Here is a 23,629-nt window from a genome sequence, read left to right on the forward strand (position 1 = left end):
GATTTTATATGTGTTTGCACATTGTGCAAGGTATGTTTGACAGTAGTGGGTCTGACAAAAACCTTTGTTTTATTACAAGTAGTAAAAAAAGTCAAATTCTGCAAGCAGAACAAATTATGTATTGTTCAACTACTTGACAAAGTAATCACATTTGGTTTATTAGAAGTTTCAATTTAGCATCGGAAGGGGTAACCATTTTATTTCTTCTCCAAGCTGCCCTAAAGGCTCTTTTAGATTCCTCCTATAAAGTCTGTAGCATATGCTGCTTCCATCTCTTTATAATTAATGGAAGTTTAAAACTAAATTTAAACTGCACATGCAGAAAAATCATGTGGTACAGATTTCTTGGGACTGTACCATTTTAGGTTGCAAGTATGGGACTGTATGTTTGAATGCTTTTTCACGGTTTAAAAAAATACAGGAAAAATGCAGGAAAAAAAAACTAGCACAAGTGGGGGGTATAGTTGTGAACTTTCTTCCTGGCATGCTGTTTTTCCATAGGAAGAGAAAAGAAGAACCATTTAGTTCCCTTTTTGATAGAACAAAATTCAGAAACACTCCTGAACTTAAAGAGCAAGTAACACAGGATTTCTCAGCAGACTAAAGCATCAGTTATTTGATCAGCCTCTTCCTGCATGTAGCTATTGCCCCAACAATGTGGCCCCAACAATGTATTTTTGTTTTTAGTATCTGCTGTATCTGCTGGTAAACGAGGATCAGTGCATGAATTTGATTTCTGGCACAGTAATCTACTGTATGCATTAGATTCCCAGGAAACAGGGCTGAGCTACATTTAGATGTCCTTTCATTTTGTATTGAGAGGGACCAGGGACCATTCTGTCTGCAGATGAAAGTGCTGTAAATCTGAAGTGCCAGTAAATATTTTTAAGAGTTCTTCTCTTGGCATTGTGATACAGAATCCTGGAGAGTTTGGAGAATCAGCTGGCGACTCTTCCGGTGGGGAATGCTCTGATGCAACTGTGAGGACCAGTAAAGCCTGCAGCTCTGCAACCTGGTAATGATGCATCTCCTCCTTCAGTTGTTTTATCAACTGGCATTTTGATTTCCCCCAAGAACCTCCTCTTCATTCCTTCTCTGAGGAGGTGCATCTCCACCCCATCACCCAAATGATCTGCAATAACTTGAATCTTTGGAGAAATGCTCTGATGAATTGGTTCTTCGGTGAGCATTTCAATCGCGAATGGCAGGGATGTATTTTATTGAATAATTGAGCTACTGTATCATATTTTTTGGCATTTTAACACTTTTTACTCTGAAGAGTGGACTATATCCATAGACAAAATAATTGGCTGCGAAAAAAAAGTTCAGAAGACTAGCCAATGAAGGACAATAATCTTTTTGAATCTTAGATGTCATGCATAACGCTAGGATCAGATGCTGCTACTTTGACATGGGACCAGACCATGTGGCTCTGAAAGACTGGAAATAAAGGAAGTTAACTCAATGACTTGGTCACATCCAGTAAAGCAGTGGATGAGGTTATCTGTGAACAAATGTCATCAGTGTAACCAGTGTAACTTTTTCAATAGGAAGGTGTTCACATCACTGGAAAGGTATATCTTGAGACACTGCTCTCCTAGCATGTGAGAGTGGGAGCTAATTATGTTTTTTTTTTAATTGGCATTTGGTTGGTTGTAACATCCTGCTTGCTATATTGTAATCTTGGCCTCTCTTCAGCATTTTTCACCATCACTATGCCATGTGAGAGCAGGAGAGTGGTTGGTGAACAGAGAAACAGAGATGCTGTTGTGCTCACAGTTGCATTCCTCTCCGTTCCAACCTGCCTTTTGTTTGCTTCCTTCAATTAAAAATAAATCGATCAAATTCGTGATGAAGATCAAGAACTCGTAAGCCATGGAATGCACATTCTGCACATCTGGAGGACTCTCCTGAAAGAAGAAATTTAACTGTTCCTACCATAACTAAAACATAATAAGGAAGGATTGTACTTGGAGGATGCCAAGGGAATATTCTGGCCTGGATCACACTATTGGCCTCTACAGTTTGTCTGGTGGTGTTCTGGTAGGGAACACTGGCAACATGTTAGGCTTGATGAAGAAGTAACATTGAAATGTGATGAGAATGCCCTTCTTTTTGGGTCTGAGGGGAACCTAAGCCATATTTCCATATTGGTGAATTCTGAACTGGAGAGGGCCCAAGACTAGTAAACAGGATTTCACCTTCCTTCTGCAATACCTCATTCTTTCTAAGCAACTCACTGAGGTTTAAAAACATGGCTCCTTTAACTGACATGTCCAACAGGAGCAGAACAAAAACACTAAAAAGTTCTAATTTGATTGTATAGCTGAAGTTTTGGCTGTGCCCCCAATGTGTGTCTAGTTAATTACATTCAGGGAAGAAAGGTTCTTTGTCGAGTGTAAAATTGTATCCTAGCAGGATCAATATTTATAGTAGTGAGTAGCAGTTGCACCCCTTACCCTCCACCCCCAAAATGAAGGGCAAAAATGGGTTGCATGATGTCCTTCTGTTTGTTTACATTTGATGTGATCTTTTAAAAATCAAGTCTAGTGGCAAAATGAAGGGAAATTCTTATATAGAGAGCAGTATTGTATGAGTTAAATTATTTCACATTTTAAAATTCTGTAGCTGGACTACATGGATCTTAAGTTATGTTATTATTTATTTTAATTTCTATAAATTAAAGGCAAGGTTTATTGTAGCACAATATATTGGTGGTCCCTGTTTAGTTGCCCCATAGCTCCTTATCCCAGGAGGAGTAGGAGCCAGGATGTTTCCTTAATGTTGTGCCATAATAACGTTTTTGTCGTGCTTATCTTGCTGGATGCAGTAGCCTACTTGGTGTAGGCCGGTATCAGCAAGTTGAAGCAGTGCTGGGCTGCATGTGCATGGAGTGTGCAATGGTTCGGGTGCAGAGCTGAGACATCTTGACATGCTTTAGCCTCCCAGATGCAGTTCAGAATGCTGATTTATCAAAATGAAACAAAAAACAAATAATCCCTGTTCACTTGAGATGAGTTTCAACTTCCCCTAAAGGCAAGAGTTCATTAAGCTTAGTATGCTGACGCTACACCACTGGTTCCCAAATCCTTTCTCCCATGAACCACTTGAAAATTGCTGAGCTTCTCTGTGAACCATCTCATGATTTTTCTGCCTGCTGTAGCAATTGTAATGCACTGTGCTAGGTGTATGATATTTAATTGTATTTTTATTGCTTTTGATTTCTTCAAATTGTAATACAATAAAATACAATATAAGAAATAAAAGAACCAATAAAATGCAATTCAAAATCAATATGGATATTTAATATAGACATGCTGCAGACCACTTGCATGAAGCTCACAGATCACGAGTGGTCCATGGACCAGAGTTTGGGAACCTCTGCACTAGAATGATCTGAGCTACATTCACTCTGAAGGAAGTTCTGTCTGGCAGCTCATGCTCTTGCCTAGCTTGAGGGTTAACGACTTTCTTTGGGGGGTCCTATAGATGCTGTTAATTCCACATCTAAATAAATGTCATTCCTTTTGTGTATGGACCAAGCTGAGGGAAAACAGGACATTGCTTCACCTGTCAAAAATACCACAAACCTTATTCAGACACACATCTTGGGTGTTTCTTTGGGAAGACTGTCCTCCTTTGCATAATTCAAACTGTAACAACTATCATACTGCCTTCATTTATTTGTCCTTTGAGTTTCACCCCTGTGGATAATTATGCTGCTTTGTTAGTACTAACACATTTGTGTTATGGGTATCTTACCCAAAATGCTGTTGTCTAGATTATCTCTGTATTGGTAATTGTTTGCTTTACTAATAACATTTTCAAGCAAGCAGTTTGGTACCTCCCCCCCCCAGCATAGATACCAGTTTAACAGCTGATGTGTTTGCTCAATAGCCTGTTTTTTGAAATATGACATGGTGAGGGGGATGGTATCAAGAATGACAAAAAACTGCATGTTGCTTTTCCCATATGAAACACATAGTATTGTTAGCCCTCTGCTAACTTTCTCCAACTATCTCTCCTCTGAGGCATTTTATATTAATATTTCTTGCCCTCCACATACGCTTTAGAACTGTCAACACTGACAGGCATGAGTTCTCTGAGGTCTTGGGCAAAGGAATGTCTTGTGATCTTTACTTAGAGGTATTGAGCCTGGAGTCTTATGTATGCAAAGTATGTGCTCTGCCACTAAAGTACCACCTCTCGCTAGGTCTCTACATAAGTGAAACGTGTCTGATTTAATGGTCTCTTGTGTCTGTCATTGGTTTCCTTTTGGTATTTGCACACAGCCTGCATCTGAAGATGTCATTATGCACAAGGCATTATGTTGAGGGAATACTTGAAAGTTTAAGGAAAATTCATTAAGATGTGTCTTTGGCAAGCAGAGTCTCTTTCCCATCAATGTGTGCCCTGTGTTTCTTTTTATTTTAAAGGAAATCTAGTTTTGCTCTGATCATCCTATCCCCAAAGGGCTTTTGAGATTAAGGGGCATTGTTTTAAGAAAGCGAATGAATTGGTGGTTTTAAAAATGAGATGTCATAACTAGCAACTTGTGTTTGGGTGTGTCTAATACTCAACTGCAGAACATTCCAATTTGTGACTTGTTCCAATGAGAAAATTCTTCCAGAAATATTTCTTTCCCCCCCAAAGTTGAACAGGTTTTGCTCAATTGAGAGTCACTTAAAGAACTGAAAATATAAACAGAAATACGATTAATAGGCCCATCTCCATGCTATTTTGTCTTTTGTTATCAGCTCTCAATGTTAGGGTACTCCGAAGGGCACAAATTTATTTTGGTAAATTTAGACATTTTTAACAGATAATCTCATAGCTACAGAGAGATCCAAGTAGAAGGAAAACCAAGCTGAGTCAAGTTTTCTGAGTTAGAGAAAAGTAGTGGTACTGTTGATATAGTTAATCTGAGGGCTGGGCTATATGTTATGGCCACCAGCACAATGGCCGAAAATGCCATACATGTGATGAATTTTCTCCCTGCTGCTGCAATGTCTAGGGACACTCACCACGTAATGCATTATCATCGTATTGTGAGTTTCCTAGTTTATGCTCCATGTCATTGACTGCTACAGGCAGAGCAAGTCATGTGATCATGCCATTTCATGCAGGGAGGGCGAGAACTTGCCACAGGGATGCTATAGCATGTATCATGTCCCTCAGCAGAGACATGGTGTTGTACTAATGTATTACAAAAATGCTGTACATGTTGTGCCTCAAGAAGATAGAATTACTAACCCTAGAATTTGGATGGTGAACTGTGCTTCAATATTGGTTTAACAGAGGTGAGTTTTTAAATGGTCAATGTTCTCTTAGAGTATGCAGGTTATGTTTAAGTCTCTCTCTCTTAAATGTGAGAGCTAAATACTTTTTAATGTGGAAACAGACTCTCAGGTATTTGTGTGACTTTCGGCTCTTTAAAAGCCTGCTCTGTTCTGTAGGTCTAATAAAAGGTACAGACTACCTACGTCTCTGGGAACAATACTACACAGCACTAAATATTAAGAGACATGGTCAGAACTATGATAGCTGACAATACTGGTACAGAAAAGCACACACTGTAATTGTCATTTTCCCTAGACAGAAGTATCAAATTTACTGGTAGAAAGGGGTAGCCACCATGTTTCTTCCACACATTATATGGAGTTTGTGTTCAAGGAGCAAACAGCACAAGGAATGCTTTCTTGGCACCAACAAAACAAAATGGTGCATTTTTGTTGAGGATAGGAAAGTAATCCAGTCTTTGTGTTAACACTCCAATAGAATCTTAGGGACTTTAAAGGAATAGATGGCCTTGTGCTGCAGTGTCTAGATTTTGTTCTTAGAACTAATTTCCCTTTAACAGAAAGCCATACACTCAACAAATCATCTCATTCAGATTAAGCTAAAGTATTGCCATGTGTGCAGTCATTGGTGCTCAACCTTCTTGCTGTGTTTTGACTTTTTGTGCAAGAGCATTACAATATTATAATTGTCTGATTAAGGGTTTGCCAATAATGGCATAGCAATCTTTAGTATGTGTACAATAAGCAATGCAAACCAGAGACAACTTGAGGGAAGTTGCTTAATAGGGTTATTTTCACTATTCATCCTACATTCTTAACAAGTGGGTCCAGCTATGTCACAATCAAGTGTTGTGGCTAATGGGAGTTACTAGTTTAAATGTCATATGATATGAAACAATCATTTAATCTTCTTTGCTGTCTTTTCTCCCTACTCTATGGCTTCCTGAAACAAACTTGATTTTTTTGTTTTGAACAGTGTATAATAATTGGGAACAAGACTATCAAAACAGATGCATGGAATAAAAAGCCAGTGTACCTCATGTGCTTATAGGCTCTTATGTCCAGTGTGATTGTGGCTGCATATATTACACCAAAAAGGAGGAAATAAGTGGATGTTTTGGTAAATTGCCTACACTATTGGATGCAATTCTGCATTTTTAAAGATGGTTTTCTCTTCTGGATCTTGCGGAAAATAGGAAGCTGCAGCTTTCCAGGTTTTCAAACAGGCGTATCTCTGGAGATGACAGGGTCTGAATATAGGACATTTGGCATCTAAATCAGATGGTCTACCACTGAGCTATAGCCCCCCCGCCCCCAATATAACTTGTATAGTTGCTAATCCTGCATGGAAAAGTAGGTGCCGACAATGCCAGCAGAACAATGAAAATGGCTTCATAGAGCATACAAAATGGAAATCCACATTATCCTGTAACTACATTTAAAGGGGTGGTGGTGGTGGTGGAATAAGGTATATCCTATAATTTCTGACTAGTGCCAGTTTAATTAGTTTGTGCTTACAATACAGCCAATTGAAGCTGGCAGTTACTTGCCCCTTTTTACTCAATAAGAGTGTGGTTCCATGCCACACTTAAACTGGTGGCAAACTGTGTGATTTTACATTCCTAACTTTCAATACAAATCTATACATACTTGGAAGCAAGTCTTGTTTATTTCAATGAGGTGTAGTCCTAAGTATGCACAGGATTGCAGCCTTAGTTTCTTACTACTTGCTCTGTTTCTCAGATCATCAGATTAGTGCATAATAGGGCTGTGCTATTTCCTGCACAAAGGGAACCTCTCCTGACCACAGACACAATCCTAACTTCAAATGGCTTTTATGGAGGCCAATTACAAAGTATTTTTGAATCTAGGATTGCTGGAAAACATGAGCTGTGCTAAAATAGCTGCCTTCTGCCATTGCTGAAAGGGAAAGGTAAGCTACTGAACAGCAGCAGAATGTTTTCCCCTAATTACACTGTAAATTTGAAAGGGAAAGAAAGCTCTTAGTACATTACTTAGATGTCACCCATGTAAATCAGCTATACATATACTATGTTCTTTTTATACAAGCAATACCTTACACCAATCATTTTCACTGCCATTTATCTGATAAGAATCCATGTAAACACACAGACAGTAGGCAAGGCACTTGATTAAGACATAATGGTTGCACAGACTAATTAAAGTCAATCATTTTTCTTTTTCTCTTCTCTCAGTTCCAAATTGCTACAATACAACTGTCAGACCAGTATTTATTACTGTATCTCTAGTGTATAGCACAAGGATCCTTCTGAGAAGTTTGCCATTAACATGGACAAGTCTAGAGTAGGATAGCAAAGTATTTAACAAAGCCACCTCTTCCATCACAGATGAGCTAAATTAATAATTTTCACAAGAAACCCAACAATCCATGCTAGAGGTCCCGAAACATTGGTCTAGGACTTACTCTTGAGATGGTAAGCTTGTGTCACTTCAGACATCAGCAAAAACAGTTATAGATTAGCCTTCTTACCAACACCTAGTTTTTTAGATGGATTTTTTTTGTTTTTGTAGAGAACAACACAGAAGCATGAATCTTCACAGTGGTGGTATTGCCCAGATACAGGTTTACCACTCCACTGAGAATTGCCAAACAGATATCTCAATGGATAGATTTTTGTGATTGTTGACCACTACTGAATACTTTTGGGGTGGTGATGCAGAATACTGTGATGAAGTGTAATGGGCTTCATTGGGGCTACTAAGCTCTGACTGTGTATTAAGAAGCAAATGAAAAAGAATGGCCTCATTCAAAAATGACGTTTCTCACCCCTGAAGCAGTGGATTATCTAATGGACTTACACAACTATTTCCATTCAATGAAAATAAAATGTAGTATAAACGCAAACTGATTTTGCACTGGGTAGTAAAGTCTTTGCTTTGGCCACTGGCAAAATTATAGAATGTGGTTTTCCAGGATGCATAGTGCCACAGAGAAAGTGATAAGAAGGTTAACCTTAATAGGCACCATGCCTGAACCCTTCAAAAAGAGATCCCAGGCCCATTTTACATAGCACCCTCTGTTTGGGAATTGCATAAGGGGAAGATAATTCAGTTTCACCAGCAATTAGTGCAGTTTGCACCTCTAGCACCCCCACAAAGTACCTCTAATCTCCCTACTAATTCTTAACTGGGCTTTCTAGATTTGCAAAAGCAGCAATATTGCCTGACTCTGCTAGGAACTGCTCTACCAGTACAGTAGCTGCTGCCAGAGCAAGCAAGGTACTGGGAACAAACCAGTACGTAGAAAGAAAGGCAAGAGATAAGTCAGTCCTATAAGCCTCAATAGTTCCCTGAGCCTACCTGACCCACCTCTCTTCTTTGAGATTCCCAAACTGGCAGAGGGAAGAGAGAAGATTCAAATTGTGTTCCTTCAGTACAGGATGTAACAGGATTCAGTTGCTGGTGCTGTTACTGTAGCCAGTCAACATTTATCCCATAGAATGCACAGTGATTGCCATCAGTTGGGGCTGCTTCATTCATATGTGACCTTTCCCTGAAAATGCTTTCCATGTCCAAAGCAACCTCAAACTTACTTTCCAGCAGCATTTACAATTCTCCAAGACTTATAGCCTCTGATGGCTTTAGTCAATGGTAGTAGAATCACATGACAGAAAATGTTTTCCAGCCCCTATAACAGCATTCTAGTCACAGAACGCATTGGAGCAGTCACAAGAAAGTTTTAAAAAGATTTGCAAGTCTCAGTTCTTAAAAAACATGAAGAACAGAAATTCTGTCTTAAGTATTACTGAAAGGAGATGCCCAAGCCTGCGCCATGGATTTGAGTTCAGTAAAAAGAAAATGGCTGGTTTGAAAAAAAAAATGCACCTTCCCCATAAAGAGGCTTCTACAATATCTGGCCCTAATCCAGCCCACTCAGCTGCTCTTCCTTCCATTGAGGAAGTAACTCTGGTTACTTTTGTCCAAGCTGAGATGCTTCTGACTGACTTTCTTCATGAAAGTTCCTGGAATTAATGCCACCATGGCGATAGCCAACATCTTGAATAAAGTACTCCAGGAGAAAATGGCATCTAGGGAGGTGATCTGTGAAAGAATTGAACCAGTCTGGACACCGATGAAGTTATACGGGATGAGGCCTGCAGAAGTAAGAAGAGAATTCTCATATTAGGAACGCTTTCACATTTTCCAAACTCATCCTGGACCTCTGTGGATAAGATCTACCTGCACAGAGATTAAACCTGTGACCAGAGTGTAGAACCTTATCATGACTGAGCATTACCCAACAAAAGGTAAGAAGGGTTTGAATGTGCAAATGCAAAGGGGAACATATTTGGGAATGTATAAGGAGAAAATAGTTACACCAAACGTAGAAGGGTCAGCGGAGAGAAAAGAGGAAATTATTTGGGGTTTGGACTTAGCATCTTGAAGAATCTATTCTCCATTGCCTAAGGAGAAGGATGGAAAGTGTTCCCACTTTATCCTTCTCCCAGTAACAGTTTGTGCAGCCCAAAATATCATCTTAATCTACTCTATGAGAAACACTCTTAATAAACCTTTTTCACTAAGTGCCTTAAGGAGAACCGATGAACTTTTGATATTACCTTAGGGACATTGTCAAATGTTCATGTTAAAGAAGAGTATGCTTTACTGGAATCTTAACTCTGGCTGTTTTTCCTAGTACTCTCTGAGACAAGGAATACAGGAGGACCTGTAAAAATAGTTTCTCTCTCTGCAAATTGAATAACTTTTTTTGCACAATTTGTAATACTCAAAACAAAAGCAGTTAAGAGGCTCCCTGGCAATGGGGATATCTCCAGTTGTATTTGTTTCCACTATATACAGTCCATTACATTTGAACATACTACTATCACCCCTTCAGTGTGTGTGTATTAGGAAATGGGCAAGCATGAACTGCCATTTAAAAGGAAAAAAAGAGTATATTAGGCAGTAGTATTATAAATGGGTGTACTTTTATTCTTACCTATGAGAACAGAGAAGAAGAATTGAGTTACAGGGATATTCAGGATTGGAGATGTGAGATTCAGAAACCAATTTGGAGTCATGGGAAACAGCCTCAGAAACAACAAGAAAAAAAACAAGGAATTTCTGTTCTCTTCCACCTGCCGCAGACAAAAAGAAACCCAGATCTGTTCAAACTGCTTCCCACTTAATACACATATATATTTACAAAGCTTGTAATACAAATAATAGCTTGTATTCAATGCATTTACTAGAGTGACGATATTGCCATCAACAAACCAGCTTGAGGAATGATTATATCAACATTCTACTCTGGTGTAATAAAATGGGCTGAGAATAGCAGCCTGCTTCTGGTGGGCTGTTGCAAACACTTTGTTTCAGTAGTTAAGCTCAGGCCTCCATTCATAATGGAGCAAAAGTAGCCTTGGAATCCTTCTCTCCTTGCAATCTACCTTAAGATCTTGCAAGAGCTATAAATTATACATTTCATCTGAAGACACATTTTTAAAATTCCAGATGTTGCATTGTAGCAAACTGGCTGCAGACTCAGCTAGACTTAATTATTCATTAAATTTGTACCCTGTCCTTCCTCCAAAGGAGCCCAATGGCAGCAAACAGCAGAAAGTTAAAACTGCACATGTTAAAACAATACAAGTCAATTGAAAACCTAAGTCTAAAAACATTTAAAAGCAATCACCTGCTCTCAATTTATTAATTTCACACTTGCCAAAGCCAGTATCTATCAGCCATCAAATGCCTGGATATACAAAAATGTTTGTAATGTTCTCCTGAGGTGCACCTCACTAGGGAGGGCATTCCACAAATTATCATCGTTGTTGTTTTGTATGCCGTCTTTCCATGGCAATCTATGCTCAAGGTGGCTCACGACATAAAAGGTAATATAATTCATTGTTACAAAATAAAATTCAAATAGACAAATAATACGTTAAAGAAAACATCTTACAAACATACAATAAATTGAAACAGCACCATTATAAGTCATAGTAAGGTCCTACAATAAAATACAAAAACAATCCCAATAACAGCAAAAACAACTGACCAGTAGAATTACATTTTGGCCCAAATAGAAGCCCCTAAACAACACCCCACAGTCAAGATGGTCTCTGGTAACTTCAGGTAGTACCAGCTTTTATAACTGCAGCCAGTCAGGGCCCCATCCTCCCAGGGCAGTGCAAAGGGGCCAGCAGCCAGGGAGAGGGTCTTGCAGGACTTGCAGTCAAGATGGTCTCTGGCATAGTCGAGGTGGGGAACCATCACTGAGAAGGTGCTGTCATGGGGCAACAGCCAGTCACAGCAGCACCACTACCAAGGTCTCCCCTGCCAATTGTAAGAACTGAGATGGTTGATATTGGGGGAACTGTTCTTTCAGGTACTTGCCAAACCTTCTTGTGGCTGTGTGGGGGTGGTATTGTTATGCTTTTATGGCATGTTTTTGTTTTGTTTTAACATTGTGTAAGTTGCTTGGGGACCTTCGGGTATCAAGTGACTAATAATAATAATAATAATAATAATAATAATAATAGGGTCCGAAACATTTTGGGCTCTATAACCTAGTACTAACATAGTGAATTCAGCTCAATAGCTCACCAGCAGCCAGTGCTGTGCTTTCAGGACTGGTGACAAATGGTCCCATTGGGCTGTTCCACTTACCACCCTAGCATCTGCATTATGCACGAACTACAGCCGCTGGACTGTTTTCAAGGGCAGCTCCATATAGAATGCATTACAGTAGACCAAGCGGGAGGTCACTACAGCATGGACAACTGAAGCCAGGCTATCCTGGTCCAGGAATGGCTGCAGCAGGTGATGCAGCCTAAATTGGCCGTAAGAGCCACTTGAGACTTCTGGAATCAAAGGGCACTCCCAGACTACAAACCTGTTACTTCAGGGAGAGTGCAACCTCTCCCAGCTCAGGTCATACACCTAATTCCCAGGTACGGGAACCACCCACTCCCAGCACTATCTTATTAGGATTCAGCCTCAGTTTATTAGCCCCCACCCAGTCTGTCACCACTTCCAGACACTGGTCCATCATCTTCACGGCCTCTCCTGATTCAGATGGAATGGAAAGACAGAGCTGTGTGTCATCAGCATACTAATGGCACCATGCTCCAAATCCCCAGTTGACAGATCCCAATGGTTTCATATAGATGTTAAATAGCATAGGAGATAGAATGGATTCTTCCTGGACCCCAAGGCTCAAAAGCCAGAGGACCAAGCAACAATGTCCTAGTACTACTTTCTGATGGCAGTCCTGCAGGTAGGAGTGGAACCACAATAATACAGTGCCTCCAATTTCCATCCCTTTAAGTCATTCCAGAAGGACACCATGGTCAATGGTGTCAAAAGCCACTGAGACTGAGGAGAACCAACAGGGCCACACTCGTGTCTCTCTCCTGATAGAAGTCATAAATCAGGGCAACCAGGGGTGTTTCACTGCCAAAACCGGATTGAAATGAGTCTAGTTAAAAAAGGTAAAGGTGTCCACGCACTTGTAGTGCGAGTCGTTTCTGACTCTTAGGGTGACGTCTTGCAACATTAACTAGGCAGACCATATATATGGGGTGGGATTGCCAGTTCCGTCCCCAGCCTTTCTTTACCCCCCAGCATATGCTGGGTACTCATTTTACCGACCACGGATGGATGGAAGGCTGAGTGGACCTCAACCCCTTTTACCAGAGATTTGACTTCCTCCTTTCGTTGGAATCGAACTCCGGCTGTGAGCAGAGCTTCGGCTGCATTACCGCCGCTTACCACTCTGCGCCACGGAGTCTAGTTAATCCCTCCTTATCACCATAATGAGGAATTAGCCACTCCTTTGACCCATCCAGTCAATTCCCTCTTACGAGATTTTATTAAAAATAATAGAAAGGGATTTGAGAGGTCATGTAGTCAACCTCACCACCACAAGTGTCCTGTGCACGCCATCAGTCTGCAACCACTGAAACTGATCCCACAAGATGAAACTCAACTGTGCTCCCGGGAGCTCCAGTGGACTTGGGCTAACTGTGACATCAAGTTCAGCACATGGTGACAACACATTATCCAGTCACAAAGTGTTTTACATTGACTGAAATCTAATAGTGATTGGGACTTCCTTACCTTCCTTTGAAGCATGATGACTTTATCAGGAAAATAGTAGACAACAATTTTTTTCCCAAACACATTGGACAGCCCATAGCAACAAGTGGCACCCACGGAGGTCAAGGCAGAACACAACAGGAGTCCCATCCATGGTCCAAAGAGAGCCCCAGCAAGGATATTCTGTTAGAGTAAAACTAGACAATGATACAGTCCATAATAAACTGTGAGAAAAGCATGAAGGAGTGGACTTCCCAGGAGGATCCCTCCGCCTGTGCAGCTCTGAGACGGGCTCCCGTCTTGGATGAAACTTTTTCAGCCTTAAATCCAGTCAGAAGGGTTTTTTTTGACTGGGGATAATTTCTTCCGGATAAGGAAGAAACGTGAGATTTCCCACACAGCTTTGTTGTGGTTGTGGGAGACTGGAATTCGTCAGAATCGTCTGTGAAAGAAGGTCTTCCAGCAGCTCGGACAGAGCGAGGATTTATAGCCAGCTCAGCTGAATAAGTGACCCGGTTTTTTTTTCCTTTTTAAAAAAAACGGACTAACAGGCAAGCATCCTCCTGTCTATGCTTATCATTTTCTTATCCATACAGCTAAAGAGATTTATCAAAGGATCGGCAATTAAGAGAACCTGGGTGAGCCAAAACTTTCCTTCTTTTTTACTCACGGAACTAAGGGGGAGGAAAATAAAAATAGCCTATCTTTTTCCTATTGCAAAAAGCTGACATGGAAAATGGCATTGTAAAGATTACAACGGATGAGGGGGTTCTGATTGGAAGAGAAAAGAAAAATCTTTTTGATTTATAAGACTTTTGTGTAATATATGTCTGGAACTATTTTTTCTGATCTACTTTTTTTTTTTTTTGACGAATCTGCTCATTCTCGTTGCTACTAGTCATTAGGACGCTGTGAACTAAAGCTGTTTTTGCACTTCTGGGCATATAAGAGATAAGGGCTGTCTAGAGCGTGACGTCAGTTGGTTTGAAAGATTAACTCCTTTATAACTGGATAAACTGCTCTTTGCTTGGGACATTGAAAATTGAAGGAGTTTACTTCCTTTGGCTTTAAGAATGACAATTAAGAAGATCATGGATGTACAAGAAGGGACTTTAACTTTAGACATGTTTCAGAAAATAATGAATGGGATTAAGTCAATAAAAGAAGAATTGAGAAATAATAGACAAGCGTGGAGAATTGAATTTGATGAAATGAGACAGGAGCTGAAAGAAATTCAGGATTCTATGAGAAAGGAGAATAAAGATAGATCTAGAAAATCAAAAAAGGATGAAAGAGAAATTAAAAGCAAGGTTCAAACTATGGAGATTGGATTAAATATGGACATGGAAAAAGATTTGGATTTCCTGGTTGTGATGGAGCCTGGAGACAAATATTATGGTTTGGAAATCAGCGCTGTCCCTGAAGGAATTGAAGAGATTGGAGATAAAGATATTATCAGTTCAAAAAAATTCCTGGACTGGAAGGATTTGATGGAACTTGAAATGGAGAAAGTTAACAGAATTAATCCCTGTTTTGTGTTAATGGGAAAATCTTCAAGAGATGTGCTAGTGTATCATGTAAAAAAGAGGAACAGAGATGTGGCTTTGCAACAATACTTCAGTGATACGTTCGGAATTGATGGCAAGAAAATATCTGTGATAAAGGAAATTCCTATCAGACTTTTATTATATGACTATGACAGCAAGATTATTGGGTGCGTAAAGATGGAAGATGGAACCAATATGGATAATGGAAGAAGAGCGATTTGAAATTACTGGACTTAGTAGACTTGATGAGTTGGATTAATTGACATGTTTATTTAGAAAAAAAATTGATGGACATATATCTCAAAGATTGGAAACTTCTCGTTGACTTTTTGTGGAAGAATGAAATGATATGATGTTAATGAGATTTGAAACCAATTAAGATAACCGCTGGAGGAAGGTGATTTTATAATCTATTAAAAGACAGGCTTGTTATATATTATAGATTTATAGCTGAACTACGACAAATCGGAAGTCAATATTTTTATTTTTATTTTTTTTATTGTATTAGTTATTGATTTGTGTTTTTTTCTTTTTGTATTGTTTTGGTTTTGAAAATCTGAATAAAAATTAATTGGAAAAAAGAAAAGAAAAGCATGAAGGAGTCTATGAACCATACGAACATAAGAACAGCTCTGTTAGATCAGACCAATGGTCCATCTCATCCAGCACTGTGTTTCTACTAGTAGTGGCCATGTGTCTCTAGGAAGCCCACAAACAGGGCACGAAGGCAAAAAAAATCTGCTACCACCCCTGCAACTGGAATTTAGATGCATAGTACCTTTGAACCAGAGGTGCTATTTCACTGTCATAACTAACAACCATTTATAGAACTATCCATTAGACTACTGTAATGTGCCATGTGTGGGGCGACCCTTGTGTCTGGTTCAGAAGCTGTTGCTAGTGCAGGATACAGCGGCTAAAGTGCTTAGTGGAACATCCATTTTACACACATTGCACTAATATAGAAAGATCTGCACTGGTTGCCTATTAGCTACCAATCTAAGTTCAAGGCGTTGCTGTTGACATTTAAAACCCTAAACAACTTGGGACCAGGATATCTAGCAGATTGGCCAGGTCTGTACAGGCCAAGACAATCTTCCAAAAAGCCCCTGCTGGATCAGTAGATTGTCTTTTAATGACCATGCGGCAACCACCTTCTGGCATGCCCTCCCTCTAATGTGCGACGTGGAGACATTAATGACCTTTAAACATCTCTTAAAAACTTATGTTTACCCAAGCTTTCCCAGATTCTCTTAACTTTTAACTCTGTTTTGTATACTGCTCAGTTTTATTCGTGATACATGCTTTTGTTTTTATCTAGTTTTAAGGAATTTTTACTAATTGCTGTTATATTTTTACTGTTTTTATGTAAACTGCTTGGAGCAGCTTACATTAAGCAGTTTTAAAATAAAGAAATACGTAAAGAAGCCTTTCCCCTTAAAAGATGCCTAAACTACTGCCCATCAACTCATTACGTGACAGAGAATTCCATAAAATAATTATACGCTAAAATCTTTTCCTTATTCTGCCCTGGATCTACCATTAATCATTGGCTGATTCCAAATTCAAGCATTTATTTATATATTTTATTCGCTATATTTATATAAGGCCACTCAATGACATCATTCTCTTGGTGGCTCACAGATAATAAAATACACTACCATAAAATAGATTAGCAGCATAAAAAAACCAGGCAGGGATAAAGACATAAGCAGTGGATTAAAACATCAAAATCACAGATTTTTTTAAAGGCCTGGATTTTTTTTTTTTTTTTAAAAAAGGTCACTTCAGGACTAGATGTCTAAAACAAGCACCAGGCAAGCCAATCTGGGGATAGCATTCCAAAGTCTGAGTGTCGCCATCCTCACCCTGGTAGCTACCTACCTCACTTTAGTTGCTAAGAACTCACAATGCTGTACCTCTGAAGATTTCAAGGTATGGGCAGGTGTATGTGAGAAACAGGTGAGACCTAAAAGGTGATCTTTCAGGTATCCTGGTCCTAAGCTGTTAATGGTTTTAAAGTTTAAGACCAACATTTTCGACTGGGCTGAGAAACAGACTGGCAGCCCATGCAACTGATAAAGCATTGGTGCAATCTGTTAATAATCTTGCAGCCCTATTTTGAACAAACTGCTGTTGCCAGATCATTTCCCCATATAACACACTACAATAATATAAACAGAGCTAGATAATCTAGATAAGCCTGACCATTATTGTCCATGCACTGGTAACCTCCAGGTGGGATTACTGTAATGTGCTCTATGTGGTGCTGTCCTTGAGGTTGGTCTGGAAGCTGCATCTGGTGCAAAATGCAATGGTCTGACTGCTCACTGGGGTAGGGTATCACCAACATGTCACCCCACTGCTGAAAGAATTGCACTGGCTGCCTATTAGCTACTGGGCTAAGTTCAAGGTTCTAGTTTTAGTGTACAAAGGCTTATACAGCTTGGGACCAGGATACCTGAAATATCATCTTACCCTTTATATATCCAGTTGATCCCTACACTCTACCAGTGAGGGCCTCCTGCAGATACCATCTTATCAGAAGGTCTGTCCTGCACAACATAGGAAGTGGACTTTTAATGTAGTGGCACCTACCCTTTAGCATTCCCTCCCCTCAAATATTAGACAGGCCCCATCTCTGTTATCTTTTTGGTGCCTACTAAATACCTTCCCTTATCCCGGTCTGCGACTGTGTTAGAATTGCTTTTTAAGATGTTTTTTAAAGATGTGTTGTTTTAATATATTTTATAGTCTGTTTTTATATTTTAGAGTGTTTTTAGTGTTTTTGTTTACTGCCCAGGGCTCCTAATGGGAGGAAGGGCAGGAGATAAATGTAATGAATGAATGAATGAATGAATGAATGAATGAATAAAGGCACATATTTCAGGTATGGCTGCAGCTATCATTTGAGCTGAAGCCAATAAAAGTGCTCTGAGCCACAGAGACTACTTGGGCTTTGAATGACAATGCTGACTTAACGAGCACCCCCCAAATTGCAAACCTGCTTCTTTAGGTGTAACACCATTCACCTGGATAGATGAACTACCACCAACAGGACCTCTGCTTTGTCTGGGTTAAATCTCAGTTTATTAGCCTTCATCTAACCCATTACTTTTACACAGATGTTAAACGGCATAGGGGAGCGAATGGAACCCAAAAGGAAAGCTGCCATGGGACTGAACAGTGCTCCCTCAGCAACACCTTCTGGAATTGGCCATCCAAGGGGAGCTGAACTACTACTAAGCAGTGCCTCCAACACTGAACTTGGACATAGCCTGTGGAGAAGGATATCATGGCTGATGGTACCAAAAACCACTGACAGGTCAAAGATAATCAGTAGAGTTGCCACGTCTCTCTCTCTCTCTCTCAGGAAAGGACAATGAAAGCGCTTTGTCCTAAAACGAGGCCTGAAACCCTACTGCAAGAGGAGAACATTTGTCTTTGTTTTCTTCACACTATGCATAATTTTATAAATCTCTATTATGATCCCGTCCCTGATAGTCAACTTTTTCTAAACTAAAACTCTCTAATGCTTTAGTCTTCCCTCATAGGAAAGACGCTCCAATCACAAGGTAATTCTGGTTGCCCTTTTTTCCCACCATTTCAAGTTCTGCACTATCCTTTTTGAGATGGGGGAACCTGAGCTGTACACACTATTACAAATGTGATGATGCCACATATTTGTGTAAAGGCGTTACAATTCTAGCAGTTGTATCTTTTCTTTTACTTTTTTTATGAAGACTGATGTTTTTTAAGCATTACTCTGTTGCATCAATGAATGCAAGAGAAAAGGAATAAGGTAACGATTTCAAGACAAACAAAAATATGCTTTATTACAACAAAATTGGAACTATTATAGACATATCAGCAGAGCTTGGAAAAGTTACTTTTTTTGAACTACAACTCCCATCAGCCCCAGCCAGCATGGCCACTGGATTGGGCTGATGGGAGTTGTAGTTCAAAAAAGTAACTTTTCCAAGCTCTGCATATTAGTCTGAAAATTCATGTTCAAGTCATGTAGAACTCTGGTGTGAAAATGCCCTTAGACAATTCATAATAGGATCCCTTGAACATATTACGAGCCTCTCCAGAAGAAATAATCAGAGTTGAATATGAATTAATTCCTCAAATCTTTCTAGCAGCAAAGAGTGTACTTGTGAAGAACTGATTTAAAAATGAAGCTGTGTCCATCAGTAGATAACTTTGTAATCATATGGTGCACATTTATTGAATTCTGGAAGTCTAAATATCAGAATTAATTCTCAATTTTTTTTCTCAATTTTCTGCCCCCTCTGAGTCTAATTGTTTTTTTATAAATGTTGATATTTGAGCAATAAGACAAATAATGGTGAACTGTTCTTTCATGGTTTGGTCAGAACTTTGTTTTTAAACCAGTTCTTCAACAAATACAATCTTAGTTGCTAGAAAAGAGTTGATGAGTTAATAATATATTTTCATCTCTGACAATTTCTCCAAAAAGCCTAGTAAAACTCTCAATGGGTCCTGCTGTTGGCGGTCTAAGGTAATTTTCACACATTTAAAATTCAACATGACTTGTATATTAATGGAGTGGCACAGTCCCTAAGGAAGAATTCTATTCAACTAGTGGCAAAATTACACTATAATAATGTATGGATGAGTGGTATTCAAAGACTTAAAGGAGTTATTAGGCAAGTTCTCCAAAGCCATTGACAGTGAGGGAGAGGACCAGACAGGTTTTCAGCAGCATACTGCAAAATGAAAATCTTGGACCTTTATGGATTGTATACATACCAGAAGGCTGGAGCCAGGTATGGCGAAGCACTGTTTGTATAGGTAGGCACTGCAGAACAGCAGCAGCACATATGCATGGTGCTCTCTATTGTAGTACTGTAGAAACTCTGCAAGCTTTTGCAGTTCCTCTAGGTCTGAAGGAAAATTTAATGACCTGATAAACAAAGAGGGTCATCAGTTCAGGTGCAAACAATTCATATGCTGCCAGTGTTTTTACTCTACCATCTATAGATAATTATGAACTATGTGAAAAGAAATAAGTGCTGTGTCATCTTGAAGATTAACAGATTTATTGCAACATGGGCTTTCATAGGATAATAAAACCAGTTCAGTCTCTGAGCTGCAACAGCACTTTGCCTTCTTGTTGCAACAAACTTAACATGCCTGCTTTTCTGGAATGAGGTTAGGAAACTGCCACATTAAGAGTTCATTTGCCTAACTGTTCTTTGGAAACTAAAAATTAACTTTCTGTACCATTTAAATCCAGGCAGGACTGTGAATCTTTAACAATAAAAGATCATAAGCACTTATACGAGGGAAGTGGGAGGAACTGGACAGTTATAGAACAGCGTAGTTTGTTATGCCAGCCAGGTAACAAATATGTAACTGGAAATGTCTGAGCTAGTCAGGAAAAATTATAGCATTAATCAGCATTCATCAGAACATGTACACGCTGTGAATGCAGTTAAATTACAATTCAGTCACACATCTGTGCAGGCACATGTAAGATGTTTTTACAGGAAGAGGTAGCTAAGAATTGGGAGGCATCAGGAAACTGTTGCTTCAGTTTGCAAGAAAATGTACAGGGGAACTCTTTCCCCAATAGGAGATGGGACACTGGGCAGGAACAGAGGGCCATTATTTCTTTCATGCAAATAGAACCCTTTTGGCCACTTTAAAGCTCCACAAGGCACATCAGTCAGCAGGGTCAGTTCCCGTTGGCTCCTAAGTAAATCTATTCTACTGGAGGGATGGGGAATCCTCAGCCCAGATACACCCAGTCATCCATCCTCAATCTTCCAAACAGATTGGACAATGGAGCATGTTGGAAACAAGCAGCAATAAACATCGAAGTATGCTGTCATTTAGCACAGTTGCTCATGCTAGTGGAAAATGAGGACAGAGATAAGAGATTATTAAACTGATTAACCTTTGAACTTTTGATCTGCAATTTAACTGAAGCCTGTCTGTATATATGCTTCTAACACAAACACCAACTTTTGGTTCGCCCTTGATAGCCAACTTCTTGCTCCTATTTAGTTTGTTCATTTTAAGAGGTAAAACCTTGTGTGCGTCATTCAGTTTATTTATCTCACACCCTTACTGCAATTCAAGAATCTAGCAAGTTCTACATATACTTAAGGTACATGCAGTTAAGTTATAGCTCTATCATTAAATAGTGTGCCCTTCTCTTATCATTCATGCCAATAAATCATTCATTGCTGGGCTTCAACAAGACCCTGTTATTAACACTTCAGGCAGAAAACAAGAATAGTGTTGTTTACATTGTGGCCTTACACTAACACAAAATTATCTGGGCAAAGCATAAAGGTGCAATGTTCAGCGAAGTAAGGAAGATGCTATATAGTGAAATGTCGGTCAATTAAGAAAGAAAGCTCCATAATAAATTGTTAGTGCAGTATATTTTGATGACAGTCATCAAAGGCAATAAATCAAAGTTAGAATCCCTCTTAAAGAAAATCTAATACAGAAGGGGAATTATAATTTAGACTGTATTTTTCCACAAAGCTCAGGATTTCTCATGATTTGCGAAATCCATCTGTTGCACATAAAAAATTAAAATGGAAAACAGCAATCATGTTTAGATCTCAACATCTTTTGCTGAAATAAGCAACTGATTACTTTTTAAAAATACAGCCTTAATTACTACAAGATACTTGCTGAGTTAGGAATTGCAAAAAAGAATGGCAGTGAATTCTGGTACCTGTAGGATATGATGGCCTACTGCTTAGTTTTGCCTTCGTGGTAAAGAGAGGCTGCTGGTTTTACAACTGTTTAAAGCTTAACAGCTATTCATACTCCTGATACATATATAACCTAAAGTCAAAAGAAATGGGGGGGAGGGATCAGTGATATTCTCTACAGTAAGAAGTCAGTTCTCTAAAAACCACTGCCAAAAGTCAGCCATGAGGATCATTCAATTCTCACTAAGCAATATTCATTGTTCTGGAAAGACACAGGCCTGTCTGTTTTAATACCTCTACTACGTTTCCTTTTACATTTTTAGAGAGCAAAATATTGCCTGAAGCAAGGCATTTGATGTGTGGTGTGCTCTTTATTAAATACTATTGTATGGTTGAACTTGCCATTGCAAGTTCATAACTGTATAAACAAGCAGCAAACAGTCATTTGAAATGAACACCGAGGCATGTATGATTGAAGAGAAGTGCTATACATTACTGAAAAATTCATACATGCTGTGTCACCTTAGACGAGACTAACAGATTTATAGTGGCAGGAGCATTCTTAAGTCAGCATCAAATGCCCTAGGCCAGGAGTTCCCAAACTGTGGTCCATGCACTACCAGTGGTCCACAAGCTTCATTCAGGTGATCCGCAGCAGGTCCACATGAAATATATTGATTTTGAATTGGTTTTTCTATTGCTTCTTTCATTTCTTACATTGTACTACAATTTGAGTTCTATGGAATGCAAGGTGTAACACAACAAAATACAATATAAGAAATAAAAGAAGCAATAAAAATACAATTAAAAACCATACAGCATCTAACACAGCATATTACAATTGCTACAGCAGGCAGAAAAATCATTAAATGGTCCACCAAGACCCTCAGCAATTTTCAAGTGGTCCATGGGAGAAAAGTTTGGAAACCACAGCAATATCGGAATAAGATAAATAGTGCCTTCCAAGCGCGCAAGAGTCTGATTATTTATCTGACACAAAGGGACATCAACTCATTTCAGCTAAACGGGCACCAGAGACCATTTACACATCTTCTCGCGATTATATTTTAGAACAACTTCCTACAGCTAAACTTAATTCAAAGCATGCGACAGCACATTTCTGAGCACCGCACACGCGAAGGGTAGCATAGGATTTCGGCGGCCATGTATTTTTAGGCTGCCTCCACAATTGCAGGCACCCTCCGCAAAAATCCAAGACCTTCTGCTCTCGGGACAAGAGAGTGCAAATCAATATCAAACAGAAAAAACCCCATTCAATTAATCCGCCGTCCAGCCGTTAAGTCAAGACTCGCTCCCTTCTTACATAGACCGCAGCATCCCAACTCCAACAGGCAGCGGATTAAGCATTGCTCCATACCCCAGGAGGGAAGAGTCCACTCACCCACTTCCCGCGCGTGGCTTTCCAGGCAGCCGCACCGATAGCAAATAAAGGGCCGCCGTGGCCGTCCCCAACACTAACAAGAACCCTCCGAGGGACCGCATAGCCGAGCATTCACAATGGCCACTGGGAGGAACAGTAAGCACCAGGCGGAGAGCTCAAGTACCGGCGCTCCTGTGACAGAGCCCCTCCCCCTCATAAATTTAAAAAAAGAGACGCACAGCCTGAACTTCCTGTAAAAATGGCTAGCTGACATTGTATCTACGATTCTCTATAGGCGCTGGATGGCGTCGCTCTATCCTTCGACATCTCTCTCATATAGACACACGTACTCATCTGTACCCTTCAGATTTTTTTTGCAACTCCCATCACTCTCACCCACTATGGCCTATAGTGCGTGTTCTATTTTTACTAGCTGTGTGTGGGGCCCTCCCACGCAATATAGGGTCTTTCCCCCCCCCCGGTCAGGCCGTAGAGCCAAAATGTAGAAATGCTCGACTGATATAGGAAGAGCAAGCCTATAGGCATAGGCACGGTTGTTGTTGTTATGTGCCTTCAAGTCGATTACGACTTATGGCGACCATATGAATCAGTGACCTC

General features: G+C 39.7%; 2 protein-coding genes across 7 annotated transcripts in view; one reads left to right on the plus strand and one right to left on the minus strand.

Moving 5' to 3' along the window:
* The window catches only part of MAP3K13 (mitogen-activated protein kinase kinase kinase 13), a 69,784-nt gene extending 63,444 nt beyond the window's left edge, over nt 1-6,340 (plus strand). For all 6 annotated transcript variants that reach the window (XM_061636522.1, XM_061636527.1, XM_061636523.1 and 3 more), the window contains one exon: nt 918-6,340. In XM_061636522.1, coding sequence (XP_061492506.1) covers nt 918-1,019 — 102 coding nt within the window. In that variant the 3' untranslated portion in view covers nt 1,020-6,340. The remainder of the gene's footprint in view (nt 1-917) is intronic.
* Nucleotides 6,341-6,950: 610 nt separating this feature from the next.
* TMEM41A (transmembrane protein 41A) lies at nt 6,951-23,272 on the minus strand. The gene is made up of 5 exons (XM_061636531.1): nt 23,033-23,272; nt 19,706-19,859; nt 13,404-13,565; nt 10,282-10,420; nt 6,951-9,436 (listed from the first exon to the last, which is right to left on the minus strand). Exons 1-5 carry the CDS (start codon nt 23,131-23,133, stop codon nt 9,216-9,218), a joined length of 777 nt encoding a protein of 258 aa, XP_061492515.1. The 5' UTR covers nt 23,134-23,272; the 3' UTR covers nt 6,951-9,215.
* Between the last annotated feature and the right edge of the window lie 357 nt (nt 23,273-23,629).

Source organism: Rhineura floridana, chromosome 7 (genome assembly GCF_030035675.1).
Source record: "Rhineura floridana isolate rRhiFlo1 chromosome 7, rRhiFlo1.hap2, whole genome shotgun sequence".
In the NCBI taxonomy this organism is placed as follows: domain Eukaryota; kingdom Metazoa; phylum Chordata; class Lepidosauria; order Squamata; family Rhineuridae; genus Rhineura; species Rhineura floridana.

Excerpts from the sequence above, each read along its gene's own strand:
- TMEM41A (XM_061636531.1), bottom strand. The coding sequence starts at position 23,133 with ATGCGGTCCCTCGGAGGGTTCTTGTTAGTGTTGGGGACGGCCACGGCG. Across the intron at positions 10,421-13,403 it reads TCATCATGCTTCAAAGGAAG|GTGGAAGAGAACAGAAATTC; the intron begins GTAAGGAAGTCC and ends TGTCTGCGGCAG. Across the intron at positions 9,437-10,281 it reads CTTCTTCTCTGTTCTCATAG|GCCTCATCCCGTATAACTTC; the intron begins GTAAGAATAAAA and ends TTACTTCTGCAG.